Source organism: Colius striatus, chromosome 9, assembly GCF_028858725.1.
Source record: "Colius striatus isolate bColStr4 chromosome 9, bColStr4.1.hap1, whole genome shotgun sequence".
NCBI classification, from domain to species: domain Eukaryota; kingdom Metazoa; phylum Chordata; class Aves; order Coliiformes; family Coliidae; genus Colius; species Colius striatus.
Genome location: NC_084767.1, coordinates 20,359,674 through 20,379,330, shown reverse-complemented (window position 1 = coordinate 20,379,330; position 19,657 = coordinate 20,359,674). Strand labels below are relative to the sequence as shown.

General features: G+C 48.5%; 1 protein-coding gene across 3 annotated transcripts in view; it reads left to right on the top strand.

Annotated features, from left to right (window-relative positions):
- PPP2R2B (protein phosphatase 2 regulatory subunit Bbeta) overlaps positions 1 to 19,657 on the top strand; it is a 104,132-nt gene that overhangs the window by 63,264 nt on the left and 21,211 nt on the right. For all 3 annotated transcript variants that reach the window (XM_062002163.1, XM_062002164.1, XM_062002165.1), the window contains exons 2-4: positions 14,279 to 14,376; positions 15,817 to 15,982; positions 17,665 to 17,777. In XM_062002163.1, coding sequence (XP_061858147.1) covers positions 14,279 to 14,376; positions 15,817 to 15,982; positions 17,665 to 17,777 — 377 coding nt within the window. The remainder of the gene's footprint in view (positions 1 to 14,278; positions 14,377 to 15,816; positions 15,983 to 17,664; positions 17,778 to 19,657) is intronic.

Here is a 19,657-nt window from a genome sequence, read left to right as displayed (position 1 = left end):
GAGGGTCTTGAGATTTGAAGCATGCCTGTGCGAGCACTTTGAAGGCTGCACTCTGTGCAGCCCTGGAAAACCTACAACAGCTATTACAGGAGCTGTCCGTGGAGCTTGAAGCACTAAAAGAGCTGACTGGAGAGGTCTTCGGCCATGTGGCCAGAGACACCATGTTCTGGTAGATTTGCAGAGTCCTCAGCTGGCAAGGGAGAAACCTGTGAGAAACCTCACATGAGTTGCCACCTCCTGGCTGCAGGCTTCTGGCTTTCTCAGGTGTCAGAAAACTGGGAAGGAGGAGAAAACAGAAAACTTCTCTAATGAGGGAAATTGTGGAGCTGAGTAGCCTACGTAGTAGGAATGGCTTGTGGGATTCTGGCAGCTCTTTTAGTCACCCCATGCCAGAGTTTGCCCACCAGTAAAATGGTTTACAGTGAGTCTCCATGTTTGTAAAGTATTTTGTGACCCTTCCTGAACTAAGTCTAAGTGATGTTTGTTATTGAATACTCAGTGTCTCGTTAGCTCTACTCACAGGAGGAAATTCCTGTAGGGGTTACTGCATGTTGTACTATCACATTCAGCCTAGGTGCCTGTTGCCGGGGCACCAAACTGGAATAGTGAGGCAGAGTATGACATCAGTGCAAGATGATAAGAAATTTTTGGTCATAAGCTGAAAACAGCTCCTGTACTTGAGAGGAGAGCTTGCTGTTTCAAAATTTTACTCAGCTGACATTTGAGTACTTCTAATTAATTTTTTAAAATCAATAGGTTTTGCTGATAAGCAAACAGATGGCTTCAGCAAGATGACCAGAAAGACAGAATGCGTGGCACACTGAGTGCTTTGGCAAAACATCCATCCTGGTGTCTGTGCACTGTCAGTTTTGCTGTAATAGGAATTTAGCAGTGGTATACGTGTATTAGAATTTCCTGTGTGTGCAAGGCAACATCTTGAGAATACGTGTATGTACCGTCAGTCAGAGCTTGTTGCTGTAGTGTTCACCACAACATTGATCTTACTAGAAAAGCAGTCTTTGTGTTCCTGCTGAATGTGAGGATCTTAGATCTTTTAAATACAAAGATATAGGTATTGTTAATATCTGTGGACTCGTGTTCCCTGTGTCAGCTGTTTGGGTTTCAGCAACGAGTGATGTCACTGGAAACTACAGGTTTTGGAAGGTGTTTGGAAACTAGACCACTGTCTGGGTTGTGTATTCCTTTATGCCCATGAATGAGAAGTGCCCAGATGGTCTTGTGGTAGACCTGAGGTTTATAGAAATCCGTGGTATCTTTAAAGACGTTAGTGTGGAAAGGGTGACGTGGAGGCCATGCTCGATGCTTAGGTGCTTTTTACAAAGTCTCTTTTATTTTAAGAGTATATTTTTTGCAGGCAGACTTGGATTTCCTATTACTGTTCCTAAGCTTAAATCAGACATATTGAGGAGGTTTCCTTTCCAGAGTGCCTCTCAGTCTCTTGGCAAAAGGATGGCAACATAAATTCTGCAGGCAGCCAAGGCACAGTGTACAGACAGATGAGCTGTCTGAGGATGCTTCTGGCAGCAGGAGCCTGCTCTGGGATGCAGCGTCCATGTGGGACCGCAGGTGCTGGGTCGGGGGCTGCGGGGGGATGCTGGCCCCAGGGAGCGGCCATGGGTGCTAACAAACTGCCCTCAGACCCCATCACTTCTCAAGCATCAGTCACCTGATCCCCTTTAACAGTAGAAACTCCAGCATGTAATGGAAGGCTGTACTTCGGGGGACGTGTATGTGCATGCAAGAGGAACAATGCAGAAAAGAACAATAAAAAGAGAAGAAAAATAATACAGGAAATGATGGGTTTTCACAATTTATGATAGGTTTTGTTTGCCTTGAAATTACTGCACTCTGTAGAGCATGTTTTGTCATTATCTTAAGCATACTTACAGTGTGTCAGTCCTGCTACAATCAGGATTGTCAAGTTGGCATCTAAGAATCTTTTCTGTCACATGTAGAGCTGTGCGCACATTCTCTTTCCATGAGTGGCCAGTGCAGCCTCCTCCTCTGCTTACATGTATATTTAAGTTTGCAACTCACACAAGACAATGGTGCCAGCCTGGTGTCAGGCAGGCAGACCCCAGCACTGACTCTCACAGTTTGCAGGTGCCAGGCCGCTGGTACTCACAGGGGGCACGGCCCATCCTGCTGCTTGGTCAGGGACTGGGGGTCTTCAAGGAGTGAGAGCTAGCCCCCTAGCAGAGGCTGTGCCATCCTCTCCAGGGACCACCCACTCACCTAGCAGAGGGACAAACCAGGTCTCTTGAAACCTGAGGTGCTCTGGGACACTGTAAAGCAGCTGTTAATTTTCCAATCACAAGTGAGAAGGATTACTTGTGCTGGTAGAGAGATTCTCTGGGTCTCATGCTAATTGTCTTGATTAACATGCTGTTCCACCATCATAGGTGTAATGTATAACAGCTCTATAAGAGTTTCATAGCCTGACCAATTAAAGATTATCATTAATCCAAGAGCTAATGAATTGTGCATCTTAATGGTAAAAAAGAAATTTTGTGTTGCTCATGCAGATCCATGACCAGCGAGAGTTCATAGTGCACGTGCTGGCATTTTGGGGCTGACTGGGCCACCCCTCCCCAGGGCAAGGGGAGGTGGTGCAGCCAAATTGAAACCAGCCCTGTAGCTTTGCCCCCTGCCCTGTTAACCGCCACACCTGCTTGCACTGATTGCATCTGGTTGATGAAAGGACTTATGTCTGTCCAGGAGAGAAGGGAGGTGTGAGAGCCCAACACAGGAGGTTTCATTATGTGCCAGCCTTTGCTGTGCTGCTTTCAGCCCTGGGCCTCTCTGCTTTTTCAACTTCTTGCCCAGAGCTGCCATGTAAAATCATCAACATTTTCTGAATCAAGCTTTTCTACCCTGAGCATGATGACTACTGCCTGTGCTGTGGGACACAGCCCATGGCTGCTGCAGTGAGGTGTCTGCGCTCCACTCCATGCAGCAAGCTGTGAATGGCTTCTTGGTGCCGGGGAGCACGTCGTTCCTCACAGGATAGCTTTCCCAAGGCTTGTCAGGAACGCTCTGGGCGTTCCTGCCCAGAGCACAGGAGGTCTTTCCCAGGCATACACCTATCCTTTTGGGGATAAAGGTTAGGAAGTTCGGCCTAGTCTGTCATACAGACCACTCTCCTTGCACCTCTGTTTCATCTCCTCTCTTCCTTCTCTGCTGAGCTCCTTGCTCATCCCTGTAGGGCTTGGGAGGGCAAGAAACAGCTGAGCCCTGGGACATTCCTTCGCCTTCCAGTCGTAGCTCTTCACTCCCTTTGCTTCCTGGGGAGAGTTGTGTATTACCACAAGGCAGAAGGTGCAATTTTTCACTCCCACGTGCAGGGTAATGGGCACACTGGGTGACCTGGCAGGGGGTACCAGAGCCCTGCGTCTCCTGGGTCTCACATTCAGTAGGGAGGATGAAAGTGAGCACCTGTCTACTCTGTACTCAAGATGGAGACTCCTGCCCTTTGGTTTGCCACATGTACCCATTATAATCAGCTGCAATGGTACCCTCTAAAGTCAAGACGTGTCAGGGTGAATAAGCAATATCTCTGCCAAGTGCCATACAAAGTGATTGTTCTGTCTGAAAGCTGTTGTTGACTTTAATTTCTCTGTTATTATTCCGCCTCTGTTAATGAACTGACCCATTGCGTTTTAAAGCTGCATGGTTTCTGCTGACTGTTCAGCAGATTGTGTTCAGTGGGCAGTTGCATCTGCCATGACGGCCATAGAGCTGCCCTATGCACTTGGGGCCACGAGAGCCTCTGCTATCCGTGCGCCTTCATGCTAAACACTGCCATGACGTTATTTCCTCCTGCTTTGTCATTTCCTGCAGTTAAAGTGAATTAAACCTTGCAAAGATGGTGCAGGAGATGTAAATTCACATTCTTTCATGTAGGCACTCTGAAACAGGCACTGCAGTGCAGGATGCTGCAGAGATGCACTGGGAGAGCTACCAGATGGAAGTTTCTTTCGTCTAGGTCTGTAGCACTAAATTATTCTTTGCTGTAACAAGGGAAGAGAAATTTTGAATGTGCCGGTATTTTTAGCACTTAAATCTAGGAGAGTTATTCCATTTTGAGGAAGAGTAGCAGCTGCTGCTAGCTCTGCATCATTGCATCGTTGCAACAAGAAGCCAAAGCCAAACAGCAGAATTTAGCAGTGCATCCAGCCCTCCCCAAAGCTGCCAGGAGGTCTGACTGAGCTGTGACTGCAGCCTGATCCCTGCAAAAACCAGGACTTGCAGTGGGGCAGGTGGATGGGCCTGGGCTTTCCCCAGAGCCTGGAGGTGCTCGAGCGTGGTGTTTTTCCACAAAGCCTGTTCGCCCTTCATCGCTGTGGCCCTGGCCCAGCTGGGACAGAGGGCTGGGGCAGGTGCAGGTGCCGTGCCATGCTGGTGTCAGCAAGCTGTGGTGTTTCGGGGCACTTTGCTGATAATACCAGATCCTTACTGGGCTTAATGCAGTGGAATTGATTTGTTTGCTGGGCTATCATTCACCTCAGCAGGGAAAAATCAATGCAGATCAATCACATGTGATTTTGCATGCCATTAGATCCCAGTTTAACCTCTGCTGTCCTCTTTTCCATCTTGCATCTGCCCCCCACTGTGGACCACACAGTTTGGGGGAGGATTGATGGCCCAGGCTCACACCGTATCACCCTGCAAATCACACTTTGCCCCATTCTGCTGGGTCTTGGATGGTGCTTTCCTGTCCCCGTCCAGCTCTGCAGCCCCACCCAAACATTCTTCTTTAGCCAATCTTTTCTGTAGCTGAGAGGCCTTGAAGTCCTTATCATTTGGTTCGTCACTCATGCTTTTTCACAGGCAGAGAAGAAAACTCCACTCAGGTCTTTGAATGAGCTTTTTGCTCTGCCTGCTGGGGAGGCAGCATCCTGCTACTCCTGCAGCTGGCACTGCCTGTAAGTTTTACTCTTGGAGTTGCTGAGGGGCTTCATTTAATGGGAAATGCTTCCAAGATGCCCTGTCTGTCCACCCAAGAGGTGAACCTGTAAAGCTGAAGTCCCTGAAGTAGCCAGGACAACTCCTCATCTGCCTTCCGGATGCAAAGGTCCCTGTTGTGTGCGGATCAGGAGAGATTGGCCGCAGAAGCATCTTGCTTTGTCAGCCAGTCAGCACCCACAACAGAAAGGCACGGGCGGTCTGTTTGTGTTTTGGCCTGGGTTTTGGTTGGTTAGTTGGGTTGGGCTTGGTTTGGATTTTTTCTTTTGTAAAGCTGAACTTACAGAAATGAGAGCAGGTCATGATTTCTTTTAAACCACTTTACATTGTTCAAGCCTGCATGTTGATATTTTCACAACTTGCCATCAAAAATCTGCAAATCTGCATTTACAGCTCTGACACTGTCAATTCCTCATTGCTGACAGTGTCTGCATTTCTGAGTTACTAAAAGAACCCCATATCTCTTTTTTCTTTTTTTTAGGTTTTTTTTGTGAGAGGCAGATAGAAAGGGAAACCAAAGGGATCTCTCTTAAACAGTGGAATGCAAAAAGCCTCACAATTTTCAGAGCGAGATTAAGACCCACAGGCTGTCACTGAGGCTCAGAGCCAGAAATCCTCCTTGGGAGGCGGAGGATTATGCTGTATTATTCAGTGGAAACTTGAAGGTTTGCATCCTCCTTGAAACCTCATTCCGAGCTTGGGGCCCACCTCCTGCAACAGAGTGGTGGGATGCAGAGATGGTGCTTTGCCTGCACCAAGACCCCTGCATGGACCTCAGATCCATGAGTGGGCTTGTGGTCTGGCTTTCCTGTTAGCAGACATGGCTATGTTCTTTCCCTCTCTAAGCCCTTCAATTTTTCATGACCTGCTCATGCTTTCTTCATTCACCTGAATGGTTTCAGATGTAGATTTTTTTCTCCAGTTAAGAGGACCTGTCAGTGTCGCATTTGCTTTCTCCATCACAGCTGAGCAGCGGGCCAGGCAGGGTGATCGCTGTGCCACAGCTTGGTTGTGTTCTTGGTTAGGGGCAGCATCCCTGTCTGCTCCACAGATCCCCCTCCGCCCTTGCGCTGTTTGAGGGACTGATGGGAGTGGGAAGGGGATGTGTTTCTGGTGAGTTATTATCCCACACTTATCAGCATTAAACTGGATTTGACAACTCATAGCCTGGGATTTGAATGATCTAAATCCTTCATTTGACAGCCTGGTTTGCTGTTATTTATGGTGCTTCCCAATTTATTATCATCCGTAGAACTGGAGACTTTGTGTGCAGTGCCACCCGCCAAGTGATTTATACACATAATACAAAGAATGGGGCAGCCAGAGCCGAGCAACAGTCAGAGTCCCTCTGCAGCCCTCCTGGGGTCCATGGTGGCAGGACCTGGCTGGCAGGCTGAGTGGGCAGAGACAAGCCAGCAAGCTGGAGGCTGTCTGGTGTATTTAAGAGGTCCAGAGCTGCCTGAGAAGAGCGGAGCTCCACGTGTGAGAAATTAGGGAAGGAACTAGTGTAATGGTGGCCTCTGGACGTCTCGTGGGCCTGTGTGTGTGCAAGGTCATAGTCTGCTCATGCTACCCACCCCACAGGAGACCTGTCCCACTGGCAAAGCAGACAGCAGGAATGGAGGTGCAGGAGCAAGTGATAAGGATCAGGTCCTTCTTGGTCTTCCTTCCTGGACTCCCAGCATTTGTGGATTGTCCTTCAGTACAGGAAAAGTGCAGGTTTTGGGGACCATCAACTCTGAGGTCCAAAGCAGAGCTGCAAGGGCTGAAGCATTCCCCTCTGCCCCATGCCAGGTGTCAGGGCTGAGGGTAACCTCTTGGTCACTCTGTGATAGAGCTTGCTGGGAGAAAAGGTAATGTATTCATCCTGGGGAAGGGCTGGTATCGCATTTTCAGTAGGTACATAAAAAGATAAAGGTGGATAAATGAGAGCAAAGCTCTGCACGGATGTAAGGAGACAGATTGCTGGGGCTGGATTAGAGGCAAATCCCTTCTGGGTTGCTCTTCAGTGTCCCTGCAGGATGGGCTGTGGCTGTGCCACCTGTTAAGGAGCAGGAAGGCAGAGGCCAGTTCCTGTTAAAAATTTGAGTGTTTTGTTGTATTTTTGTCATCATTTTGGCAGGAATGTGAACAATCCCAAAAATGATTGAAAATATTGCAGATTTCTTTTCTTCCTTTTCCTTTCCTAATTATTGCTGTGTGATGCTCTTCTCATAGATCTTCCATGACTGTAAATAGACATATCCTCTTTACTTCAGCAGATCTCCACAAGCTTGTCCATCCTACAAAATAGCAACAAGAACACCTACTTGTCTCTTGTTTTGGAGGAGTGAAAATCTAGAGTCATTTAACGCATGAGGGTCTGAGCAATGGTGATTGAGCACCAGGACTTGGAGAACACGCTGGTTGTCCAGTACTGGTGCTTGGAGTGAATGAGCACTTTATAGGAACAGATGAGCTTTAGAGAGAAACCATGCAGAACAACATGGAGATATCAGCTATGAGAATTGTTGTGTTGGAAACTGCTAATTGTGCAGCTCTGTGACCAACTTGTTTGTGGACCTCAGACACCAAGTTTGCTGTTTGTGATCTTCCTCCTGTAGCCAATTTATCATAATGATGCTTACAGTAATCCTCTTCCTGCCCCTAAAGGGTTTTCTCTGTGGCTTGCAGGGAGTGAAGCTTTGCAGAAATACTTGTGCATGTGTGGTGGTCCTGCCCTGCAGATGGAGGAGATGGTGCGTGGGAAGGCTGCGTGACACTCAAGGGTGCAGAAGGCATGGCAGCAGAAGCAACCACTAAGTGTCTTGCACTGACTCCCTCAGCCCCTGTTTTAAGGTGACAGCACTTGGGCTCACCTTCTGGCAGTTAGCATGAGGCCACTGCCAACTGAGCGCTGCATGCCCTCAGAACAAGCCTTCGCCACATCCCTCCCAGCATCATCAGGAAGCAGGTCTGGGCAGCAGCTGGGGCCTGAGGCAGCACTTCACAGCTGGTACCTGCCAGCCTGCCCCCAGCCACATCACCCAGCACTTTCTGTAGTCCTCGTAAGCACAGTGAAAGTACATATCTGAAACGCTAATTAAAAAGGATGGATTTTTAAGTTCTGGATATTAAAGGCGGCTGTAACACACGTGCTTCAGCCAGAAAGGGTATGTTTGCCTGCAGACAGATTTTTCCCTGGCTTTCTGTACTTTGAACCTCCTTCTGGCTCTGCACTGTGAAAACAATGCACAGCACTTCTGCACAGCCCTTGTAGCCTCTTGGATCAGCCCTGCAGAGTGATCTGGCAGTGTGCAGTGCACTGCAGCAGCCTGCCTCAGCTGAAATTATTCTGCTCCCCTAAAAACTGATCCACTTCAGAAGAAGGGGCAAAAAAACTCAGCACTTCTGTGCAAGGCAGGTCCTGGAAACTCTGCCAGTCAGGGAGAGGCATGGACTGTCTCAGCCTGTGCTAGATGTGAGCCACTGCCCTGTACCAGCTGTGCTGATGACACGATGTAGGAGACACACCGCACCAGGCAGAGCCTCTGGGGTGGCTGGGGAACACACCAACGTCTGGTGGGTTTGAGCGCATGGATGCCCCTATCACCAGGGTAGTGGCTGTCCTGCACCAAGGACATCACAAACTGGACCATGGGTGTCATCCTGTGAGAACTGGAGGCACACACCCCTGGTATGTGTGGTGAGACATGGGTGGTGTCCCCGTGGCCTCCCTACCAGGACAGGCAGTATCAGAAATGTTTAGCCTAGAGAAGAGGAGGCTGAGAGGAGGATCACTCTCTACAACTACCTGAAGGGGGATTGATTTCTCTAGCAATGAATGATAGGACACAAGGAAATGGGATGAGGTTGCACTAGGAGGGATTTAGACCAGACATTTGGAAGAACTTTTTCACCAAGAGGGTTGTTAAACACTGGAACTGGTGGTGGAGTCACCATCCCTGGAGATATTCAAAACACGTATAGATGAGTTGCTGAGGGACATGGTTTAGTTTAGTGATGGGCCTGGCAGTGTGAGGTGAGTGGTTGGACCCTATGATCTTAAAGGTCTTTTCCAATCACAGTGATTCTGTTACTTTCTAGGGCTCTCGCATGGAGCCACTGAAGATGCTGGAGCAGGCGGGATGTGCCAGGAGCTGGGGCTGAGATGCCTGGGATGCTCCAGGAGGGGGGATGGAGCACCGAGACCCTTGCATTGGTGGGCAAGAGGAGAGGAGTGGCAGCATGGGCTTGCTCTGGATTAGGTTGCTCCAGGGATGCAGTTCTCAGCACTGACTACAGCTCCTCTGGGTTTATCTTCTTTCTTTTTAATAATGGGCTCATTTTCCTGTTGCTCATGGAGAGCACGCCTTCCCTCCACACCAGTGGAGGGGGAGGGGAAACGTGTGTATTGTAAATTTTGTATTTTTCTGATAAAACCGTATCACTATGGCGGAAATCAAATCCCATCTTCGATATTTTTAGCATGAAAGCATGAAGGAGCACTGATGCTGAGGGAAGGGAGGGCGGGAGGGTGCTGGTGGAGGGGAAGATCTCCATGGAAACTGTTTTCTTTAAATTCCTGCATTTGGGGCACTGAGCATGTAGGAGGTGATGAAGGAAATGAAAAAGCAAAAAGAGAGAGAAGCTTTTTTTCCTTTCTGTTGTCACAAAACTGCTATAGGAACCTCAGGAGAAACTGGCATAAATTATTGATCATTTCAATGTGAATACATGTGAATTTTAATTAATAATCACCCTGTCATGCTTCTCAAGTGCAGTGGTGGGGATGAGCAGGCAGCAGCCTGTGACGGACCAGCCTGCACTAGAGAGGCCCAAGTTTGTCTAGAGACATCTTGGAAAAGGATCTGATGCTGCACCGTGTTCCCAAATTGTAACCTCTTTGAGGCTCCTCCGTTTTACTCCACAGGGGTGTTTTCCTGTGCAGTGCCAGTCTGTTGTTACTACCCAGAGATGTGGGGAGAAGAGCCAGAGCCTAGCCCACAGGTACCTAGGGCAATGCTCCTGTCTGGGGTGGGCTTTGGTTTGGGTTGAATACTCCCACACACGAGAGGGGATTTTTTTAATTGTTAGGGTTTTTTAAGGTATGAAAGTGTGTTGTTATACAGGCTTTGTTGTTCTCCTTGTCTCAAATCCTGGCAATAGGCATGAGCAAATGATTGGTCTGGAGGTCTGGGAGGTTCTGGGGACCTGTGTCCCCCTTTTCCACAGGCTCAGAATAAATGGGTAGTGGGACTAGGTGGCATAAGGATCCTCATGGTGCCTGGCCCCAGTGTTTCAGATGATAACTCTGCTGACAAGGTGATGCATTAGGTAGCAGGCACTGTCTTAAAAATGTCTCAGTGCAGCAAAGAAAGTTATTTTTAATTTGCTGAAAAGTGAATGACCTAAAACCAGCAGCTGGTGATGGAGAAGAATGAATAGTGCAAACCAGATAAATTTTCAACAGAGTAATTTTAGAAGGCAAAAATACTGCTTAGGGCAAGGTGCACATTAACACTGCCTGGCCATGACCTCTGCAGCTCCTCAGCAGCTGCTGTAGCTTCTGTTCCAAGTCCATCCCTGGCGTGTTGTGTGAGCCCCCCTGCTGATGCCAGGCTTGGCTGAGAACTTTGCAGCAATGCTCACTGGAGTGCAGGTCACCCACTGCAGGAATGAAAACGTCTGCTTGAACTGAGGCTTAAGCTGGTGAGCTGGGTTCCAAACACAGAGTTTATCAGTGCTTGAGCATGGTGGATTTTGGCTGTGGCATCTGTCTGCGGCTGAGGAGCAATTACCTGTAAGAATGGGAGACAGCTCATGCTTTCCTGGAAATTGCAAATTGGATTCTGATTCTACAGGATCCTCAGATATGCTGTAGCAAGTCAGGCAGGTTTGCCGCAGCATGGTGAGATTTGCCTTGTCCAGGTGTTCCCTGACAATCTTTAGCAGGTGTTTCAAAATACTCATCCTGCCTTTTGGGAGGCATTCACTGAGTGTGATGATTGTAGGAAGGAGAACTGTGTCAAGTGTATGTTCACTGACATTTTGCTAGTCTAATTTCTGAGGTTCTAGCTTCAGTGCAGCCTCTTTGAAAAGGTTTTCCTCATGCAAGGGGCTTCCTGGATCCTTGCTCTTCTGGCCCATAGGTTGAGCAGATTAAAGGTTAAAGAACTGGGTGGGTACCAGAGAGATTTGGTTTTCCTAGTAGATACTTTTATAACAGCAGCATCCAAAACATGTCTATACTGTGGGAGCAGGTTGTTGATCTCCTTTTGCCTTCTGCTAAAACTAAGTAAGCCAGCTGTGTATGATGGCTTAGTTCGGGAGCTGTTCAGGAGCCTGGCACATGGTACAGGGAAGGCTTGGGCACACTAGGGCTGGTGTTGAACCACCTCCAGTCTGTGCTGGATGAGAGGGAGATCCAGAGGTGAGAGGCTGTGCATCACGTTTTCTGATGCACTAATGGATTGCAAACCTGTTGGCAGAGAGGTGATCTGTTAAAAGAGGTTTTAAAGAGTGTGCAAGAACAGCCAAAGCAACCAAGTAGTTTGTGTAGATTATGTTGCCTAAGGGAAACCAGGAAAAAAAAACCCTGAAAACCTTCCATGACCTGTTTGTTCTCCCTGTTGCTAAATAAGAGCAGTATTTAAGCAATAGTTCAAACCCAGCCAAGAGAGGAGGAACAAGTGAGCTGAAGAAGTTCCAAGATCCCCTCAGTAACTTTAACTCCAAAAGACTAAAATCTCTAACAGATGCTGTCTGTGCCCAGTGCTGCAGCTGGTGCTGCCACAGTTAGCCTAGCTCTGCACTGATTTAAGCAAGAGCAGAGCTCAGCCCTTCCACATCACTGTTCAGCCTTCTTATTAACATTAACAGCAGATGGTTGAAACCTTTCTGGCAGACTTTGCTGCTCACAGAGGCAATCTGAGGCAGAAGAGTTCCGTGTGAGGGAATGAAGTGCTTTCTTTGCCTTAGAGCTTTCCAGCACGCTGCCATCCAGTCCAGCCCCCAGCACACGCACTGCTTGCTTCTTGCTCCGCAGGATGGGGCTGTCACTGTCTGCCTCCTGGATTTTGCTTCTGTAGTGCCGTCTGCAGTGAAATTGTCTCTCAAAGTCTATTCACAGTGACCAAATGTTATAAATTAATTAAGATGAACTTCAAAATGCATTCCTGTGTCACTGCAAATGTGCTTCCTGCTGGAGAGGTAGCACAATATGGGGAAGATCCATGAGTATTAGTAGGAGGAGCTCAGAGCTTATCTCCTGCAGCCTTTAGCCATCTGGTTTTTCACAGCTTAGCAGTCATGGTGGAGTCCTTACATGCTATTGGGGATAGAGAAGATCCAGAGAGTGAGCGGGGAGGTCTCTTTGAAGACATAGAGCAGTGAATAGCGTGAAGAAATTAGGGACGGTCTTGTGCCCTGGGTTTCTCTGCGCTGGAGGGCTGGTTCCCCACTGGCGTGACTCAGAAGAGACAACCTACACGTGTGTGGCAGCAGAGGTGAAGCCTCTGTGAACAGAGGCTCGGCAGCCATCTGCCTCATTGGGTGTCCCCAAGGCTGGGGTGCTGTGCAGGTGGTCTGGGGGCAGCAATGTAGCCAGTGAGCATGGCACAGTGTGGCTGCCCGGGCGCTGCTGGCTGCTGTGGGCTTTTCTGACTCCCAGACCCTCCTGGAACTGCTCCACTTGCTGAGGGGGTGTCCCAGGGCAGAGGTGTATTGTTTTTAGGCAGCCTGTGGCTGTGGAAGGGACTCTGAGATGCTTCATGTGGTAGATTCCACAGCAGAGGGCGTGCAGTTGGTGAGTAGTACCCTGGATGACATTCTGGAAGACATACAGATCATCAGAAGTAGCTGCAGAAGCATGTGCCAGTCTCTGAGTTTGGGTTGATAGCCTTTTCTTCCTTGTCTTTTCTATTATGTTTCCAGGAAGGATAAAGATCATTGGAGGGAGAAGGGACAATTCAGGTTATGTGATTCAGATGTGTTCTCCGCTGGCACATGTCAGAGCAAGTGTCCTGCAGATGCCAGTGCCTGCAGTACAAGGCGCATCGGTGGCCTCAGCATGCAGGTGGTGTTGCCAGCTGCAGCCAGCACAGGGGGTGTCTCCCTTCCAGAGATGAGGGAGCTGCAGCTCTGGGCTGTGCAGCACCATTAGTACACGTGGGCTGCAGAAACCAGAGGGAAAATAAATGCAAATGTTGCCAGAATGAGCTATCTGTTATTATAGCTAAGTGCCATTCATTGCAAAATCAATCTTGCACTCAGCACTGGGTCTCTGAGGCTGCCCCAGCTTCATGTTGGCCAAGAGCTGCACTCCAGGCACTGGGCAAACACCAGTTGGGCAGTAATTGCCATGGAATTAACCTCTGACATTCCTCTAAAAATAGGTCCAATAAATCCAATTATTAGCCACTCTCTTGCTTGCTTTGCCTCAAGGGTAAACATTGCAGATTAAAGCATTTACAAGCTGCAGGTTTCCTCACTTCTCCCCGTTACTGCAGCCAAGCACCAGTCCTTGGTCAGGGGTTTTGCCTCCTGGTGATGGCACTTTCATTTGTGGGGAAGGGAAGTGATGTGAGTGTGGTGGTATTTGGAGTGATTGAGGGCTGAGAGGTGTCACTTTAATTTACCTTCATAGATATCAGGAGATTCGGCAATGGGCAGAATTGATGTAGTCACATAGCTTCTCTGCCTGGTGAGTTTGGGTGAAGAATACAAAGATGCCTTCACCCATCTGCTCCCTCTCCTCCAAGGGTGAAGGCAAACCATCTCCCCAGGTGCTGGAGAGGAGTGAGGTAGCAGAAGAGCCAGGTGGGATCAAAGCCTGTCCCTCTCCTGGATGCTGCTGGGAGATGCTAGGCAGCACTGTGCCCTCCTCAGGTCCCAGGGATAGATCACATCACCCAGAGTTGTAGGAGTGGCTCCTCAGGGCGTGAGGGGAGCATGACATGCCATGCTGTACCATGTTGTGCCGTGCTATGCCGCCCAGCTCTGCACCTGCTGCTGGTCCCCAGGCTGCATTCGGCACAGGTACAGCACAGACATGTAAATAGCCCTGAATTTGGCTGTTGTGGCACAGGCCAGAGCAGGGAGGCAGGAGTACTAAGCAGGGCTTGGTTGATAGCAACAAAGTTTGAAAATGCTGTGGCCATTATTGTTATAGACAATAGAAAAGCTGAGATTTACGGAGATCCCACAGGGATGGAGCGCTGACAAGGCATGTTACTGCGTGGGGAACAGTGTTTTCTAGCTGCCTGTGAAAGCCAGTCTGCGGTTACTTAAATTGTCTTTGTCTTCTTTCCAGCTGACATCATCTCTACAGTCGAATTCAACCACACTGGAGAATTACTAGCAACAGGGGACAAGGGGGGCCGCGTTGTAATATTTCAGCGTGAGCAGGAGGTAAGTGCCAGTGAATGCAAAATGCCCGTTTTATCCTTTTAAGAGAAACTTCCTGCTGTTTCCTAATCTGTCTGTGTCACTCCTAACCTCAGGTCTCTCCTGGCAGACTGAAAACTGAAAAGCAACTATTAACATAAGCAGGACCAGATTTCATCTTGTAAAATCCACATTGCATTTCCCACATCCTTTTGCTCTGGTTGCACCTCTCTGCGGCCAGGCGTGACTTGGATCAGGCTGGTACACTTGAGTGTGCTGTGGGTGTTGGTCTCCAAAAACCCTCTCACACACCCAGAGTGTCCCAAATGTCATGTTTCTCTTCCATAATGCTTTGCCTCATGTTTAACAACCTCTGTGTTGAAACCTTGAGGTTGTGGTCAGCCAAGGCTTCTGCAGGAGCAGTCAGTGCTCGGCCCCAGCCTGGTGCCTGTGCTGGCGTGTACAGAGCTGGCTGGGCCAGAGGGCTGTGCCAGCCCTGCCACCCTGCAGGGTCCTTGCAGATTCTGGCACTGTGCTGGTGAGAGGGTCTGGTACAGCACTAAACATGGCAATGAGTGCTCTGAGTCCCCCGAGCCATCCTCACCAGGAGTGTGTGCTTGGACAGTGGAAGGGATGAGTCCAGCCTGGCCAGGAAAAGGGTCAGGATCCAGTGATGCTTTTACATTTTGATCAGAGTTAGACTCAGAATTATTTCTGTGTGCTCTGGAGAGAACTGATCAGTTAACTGTAACATGCATAGATGTTTCATCAACATTTCCAGCACTGTTTCATTTCTTATTTCCCTCTCATTGTATTCTACTGCTTTGCTTGAAGTTTGATCTTCCTAGCATCAGACCAGGTGTATTATGTTCAGCTCCTGTACTTTGGAGCAATGCCTTGTTCCAGGGGACAAGTGGGGCTTCACCGACCCACATACTTCATTTGCATGCAGGAAGTTCATCTCCATGGTAGTTCTCATTTAGTTATCTCAGCCCTATTCTTCCTGGTGCTGTGCGGTACACCATGTGGGGTGTGCAGATTACCTGACGAATCTGAGTGCTGAGCCATGGCACACAGCATCAGTTCCTGCAGAGGTTGTGTGCTTGTCTTGGCTGTGTTATTCTTGTTTTGTGTTTGTGCAGCCATGGGGCGAGCGCTGTTTAACCCGCACTGGTGGAGTGCCACCAGCAGCTCCTTTGGGGCTGGTTTCAGCACTGGCAGGAGCTTGGTCCTGGCCATTCCCTAAGGATGTCCAGGCTAGTGGCTCCATTCCTGCTCTGTTTCTGCTGAGGCCATTAGCGTGCAGGAGCCACCACACCACAAAAGACTGTATGTTGGCTTTCAGATCTACACTGTGTCACCATGACCAGGCACTCACCATTGCTTAATAAGCCTCAGAGAACCAGAGTCAACAGAAAATGTTCTCTCAGTGCCTCAAACTCCTCTCTGTTCCCCTTCCTGCAGAGCAAAAACCAGCCCCATCGTAGGGGAGAGTACAATGTCTACAGCACCTTCCAGAGCCACGAGCCGGAGTTCGATTACCTGAAGAGTTTGGAGATAGAGGAGAAGATCAATAAGATCCGATGGCTCCCGCAGCAGAATGCAGCCTACTTCCTGCTCTCCACCAACGGTATGTGGCCTCGACCATGGGCAGCCCGGGGCAGCTGGGCACACACCACCTCATGTCCCTGGGCCCCGACAGCCACACGGGGCCTCCTTTGTAGTGTTTCTGTGGGAACAGTGCACGCTAACAGAATGTCGTCTCTCCCCTTGGGGTGACGTGAGTGTCATGGTGGAGCAGGAACAGCGCAATTCCCGTGCACGAGGCTTTGTCCTTATTTCATGGCAGCCGCTCCCTGCAAGGGACGGAGTCTTTTCCCTCTGATGACAACGTTTGTTTTTTCACTTTTTGGATCCTGGGAACTCTTCTGCATTTTCATTTAAAGAAAAGCTGCAACTGATTTGTTTCAGTTTTCATTTATGTTCTGCACAGCGATTCCATGTTATGTTCAGATAAATATCAGGAGGATCCAGGAATATTACTTGGGATGAATGGGACCTTAAGATGGATGTGACTTAATTACTTCAGGGGAAAAGGAGGGGCCTAATTATCTTCCATAACCAACTTTGTATTATAGAATTGACTCTATTGATCATTGTAATAAAATTCAAAGACTTATTAAACTCATTTGGGGGGAGGATCATTGAAATGCAATGAAGATTAATTATAGAGCATAATGTTCTGTTAATTGAGTTTTTAAATAGTTTTTTGATTAACAGGGATATTATCTTTTTATTTGAGATGGTGTTTCATATGCTAGCAGGTTATCAAAGTGATTCTTTTAGAAACACTCCTGTGCTATGCTGTTTCTTTTTTTACTTACTGTTAAACTAACATTATATATAGGAAGCCCCTGAAGTAAAGTGAGTTAATAAAACCAAAATTAATGGCACTCTATTGGAATTGCCATGTAAAGGAGAAAATGAAGATGGATGGTACAGTTGTGTTCAAAACCTGGCAGAAGTGACAATAAACTACTGATAGTCTCTGTCGGCAGAGAGGAAAGAAAACACCATTATTCAGAATAAAACCACATGTTCCTGGGGATCCATCCACTGGGGAAGGGCGGGTGGGTGACAGGTGGGGACAGGGAGCTGCAGGAGGGCTTCAAAGCTTCATTTGGTGGTAAATGCTGGCCTCTGGCAGTTTGTGGGTGGGGAAGGTCATGATGATTTTTGAGAAAGTTACTGGCACCATTTCACCTCCTTGGGAGAGCTCCCAGGGACAGCTCACCCCTACACCTGCTCTGCTCCTCTGCAGTGCTGTGGGACTAGACAGCTTGCTGGTACCTCAAATTGCCCATTGCCCTGCTTCACTCATCCACACTGGATTTATGCATGAACTCCACTGAGAGCAAAATTATTTACCTGGTAGCACCCTCTGCCTGATGAGCTTTAAAGCCATGCAGAGCTTTAGGTATTGGATATATCGAACATCAACATTCAGAGCATGACCTCTGAGGCTCTGAGCCCTGGGAAATCACTTCTCCTATTATTTCCCCATTAATCCAACCGTTCTGTTCTGTTGTTCAGCCATCTCCTTACATCTAGAATAAATGCACTGGCAGTTTTCTGTCAGGGGCAGGAAAGCCATGGCTCTGGGGATAAAGTGCTGTGCTGGCAGGTACATCTTCTATAACCACTTTCAGTGAGGGGCAGGTGGGGACAGAGCAGACCTTGGCCTTGGTGTGTCCATCGGCAGGTGGCTCAGGGAGCAGCCAGTCATAACGCCCTTCTCTCTCCGGTACCCAGATAAGACTGTGAAGCTATGGAAGGTCAGCGAGCGGGACAAGAGACCGGAGGGATACAATCTCAAGGATGAGGATGGCCGTCTCCGAGACCCCTCCATGATCACCATGCTGCGGGTGAGTGCAGGCACACTAAGGCTCTCAAGGAGCCTTCCTTTGGGATATTGGGTGAAAACTGCTTGTGTCACCTGTGTGCCACAGTACCAGTAATGCCATCCTGAGGTGGTAGGTTGATACTGGAGGGCAGCGAGGGTGCTCCTTGCTTCAGAGGCTGATGCTTTGGCTGGTGTGTGGGCACAGGAGTGGAGTAGGGAGCTGCTGCTGGGCTGCTGTGCATGCCTATCATGGCGAGGAGGCAGTTAACAAGCTTTCCTTTCTTAACACGTTCACAAGCACAACTTCTGCTTCGGGAGCATAAGTGCTTTCTCTAAATGAGTTTTTCTCCCAGCCTAAGGAGATTAAAACCTGCCTCTCAAATCAAATGTAAACACCTAAGGCTATGTTTTCCTTTTACTGCAAGGGGGATGGATGCACAGACCCCATTAAAGCAGCCCTGGAAGCATGTGCCTTCCTGGGAGTACTGCAGCGAAGCCTGGCAAGGGGGAGAGCGTGGGCACAGCAGCGCCTGTCTGCTGGGCACCGCTGGCTGCACCTGCCCAGCAGCACTGGCACATTTACTCTTCCCCCAGTTTACTGTTCCCTGGGATAGCTTTTTATGATATTTCATTTGCATATAAAGAGGCAGCCCTGGCCTGAGGCAGTGCGTGCCCTGTTAATTCAATCAGAGCTCACCCTGTGCCCTGGGGAGCTCCAGCAGCTCCTGCAGCAGGTATGAACAGCATGGAAGTCCCTGAGCACATGGGCTCCTGCAGTGAGCAGGAAGCTCCTCTGCAAATGGGGAGAAGCTGTGCCCCCCCCACACCCTGATGTTTAAGCAGAAACAGACAATAACTGCTTTAAGCTGTAGGCTTAGGAGTGTCAAATGTGTGGGAATTTTGTCATGACATTAATCAGACCGGACTGGCTTGTAATTTATTAATATCCTGTCAGAATTTGCACTTTGAGTACCTGGGGCTTTTATATTTATGTATAAAATTGTTGCTATGATTGCTCTTGGCTCACTTTTATGGCTTCCAGTTCCATTGCAAATTAAGCCATTGGGAACACCAGACAGGTAGTTAATTCTTGTCTCCATACTGAGTTGCTGGCAGGTGTTTTTCTTTACTAAGAAAAAACCCATTTTATTTCCTGTATATATGTATTTGCTGTCCCTTTTTCAGGTGACATTTACAGCCTAGTGCACAGTTACCTAGACAGCTTGTTGGAGGAGTTTGCTCGGGGTCTGACTGTCAGTGCTCAGGTTATCAGCCCTCACAGGGCTGAGAGGTGGGTTTTTGGAAGAAGACAGTGCTAAGAGCTGGTATTCCAGTTAGTGCTTCCTTCTCTGGCTAAATACAATGGAAAAGCCTTGGGCTTATTGAGAAAATGGAGGTAATTATTTTGCCTAGAGCTGCTGTCCCAATGCCCGTGCAGAGTTCTGCTGCAGGTGGCTGTTGGCAACAATCCCTTGCCCAGGGTCTCCTGCACACCTTAACACACTGCTGGTGGGCATCATGCAAAACTACAAATGTAACGTCAGCATTCTCAGAGCTATTTCTGACTGTTGCTTTAGTTTTCATTCTAGTATATTCTTTAAGAACATCGAATTTCTGGGCGAGGTGAAGCAGCTCAAGAGTCCAAGGACAAATGTGAGGTGTATTTCTTTTCTTTTCCAACACAAACTGTATTAAAACTGCTAAAACACCAGTGTAACCTCTTAAGCCAAATATTTAATTGTGGGAATTTTGAAGTTACATTTTTTAACCTTTTGAAAATGCGTTTTTATCTTCTGGGTTGACCTGGCTATCAGGTCTTTAGGTGTCACAACATCTGCCTTGCCTGCAGTAGCCACCAACTAGTCGGATCTGCGTGGGCAGCCACAAGGAGCACAGAGCGTG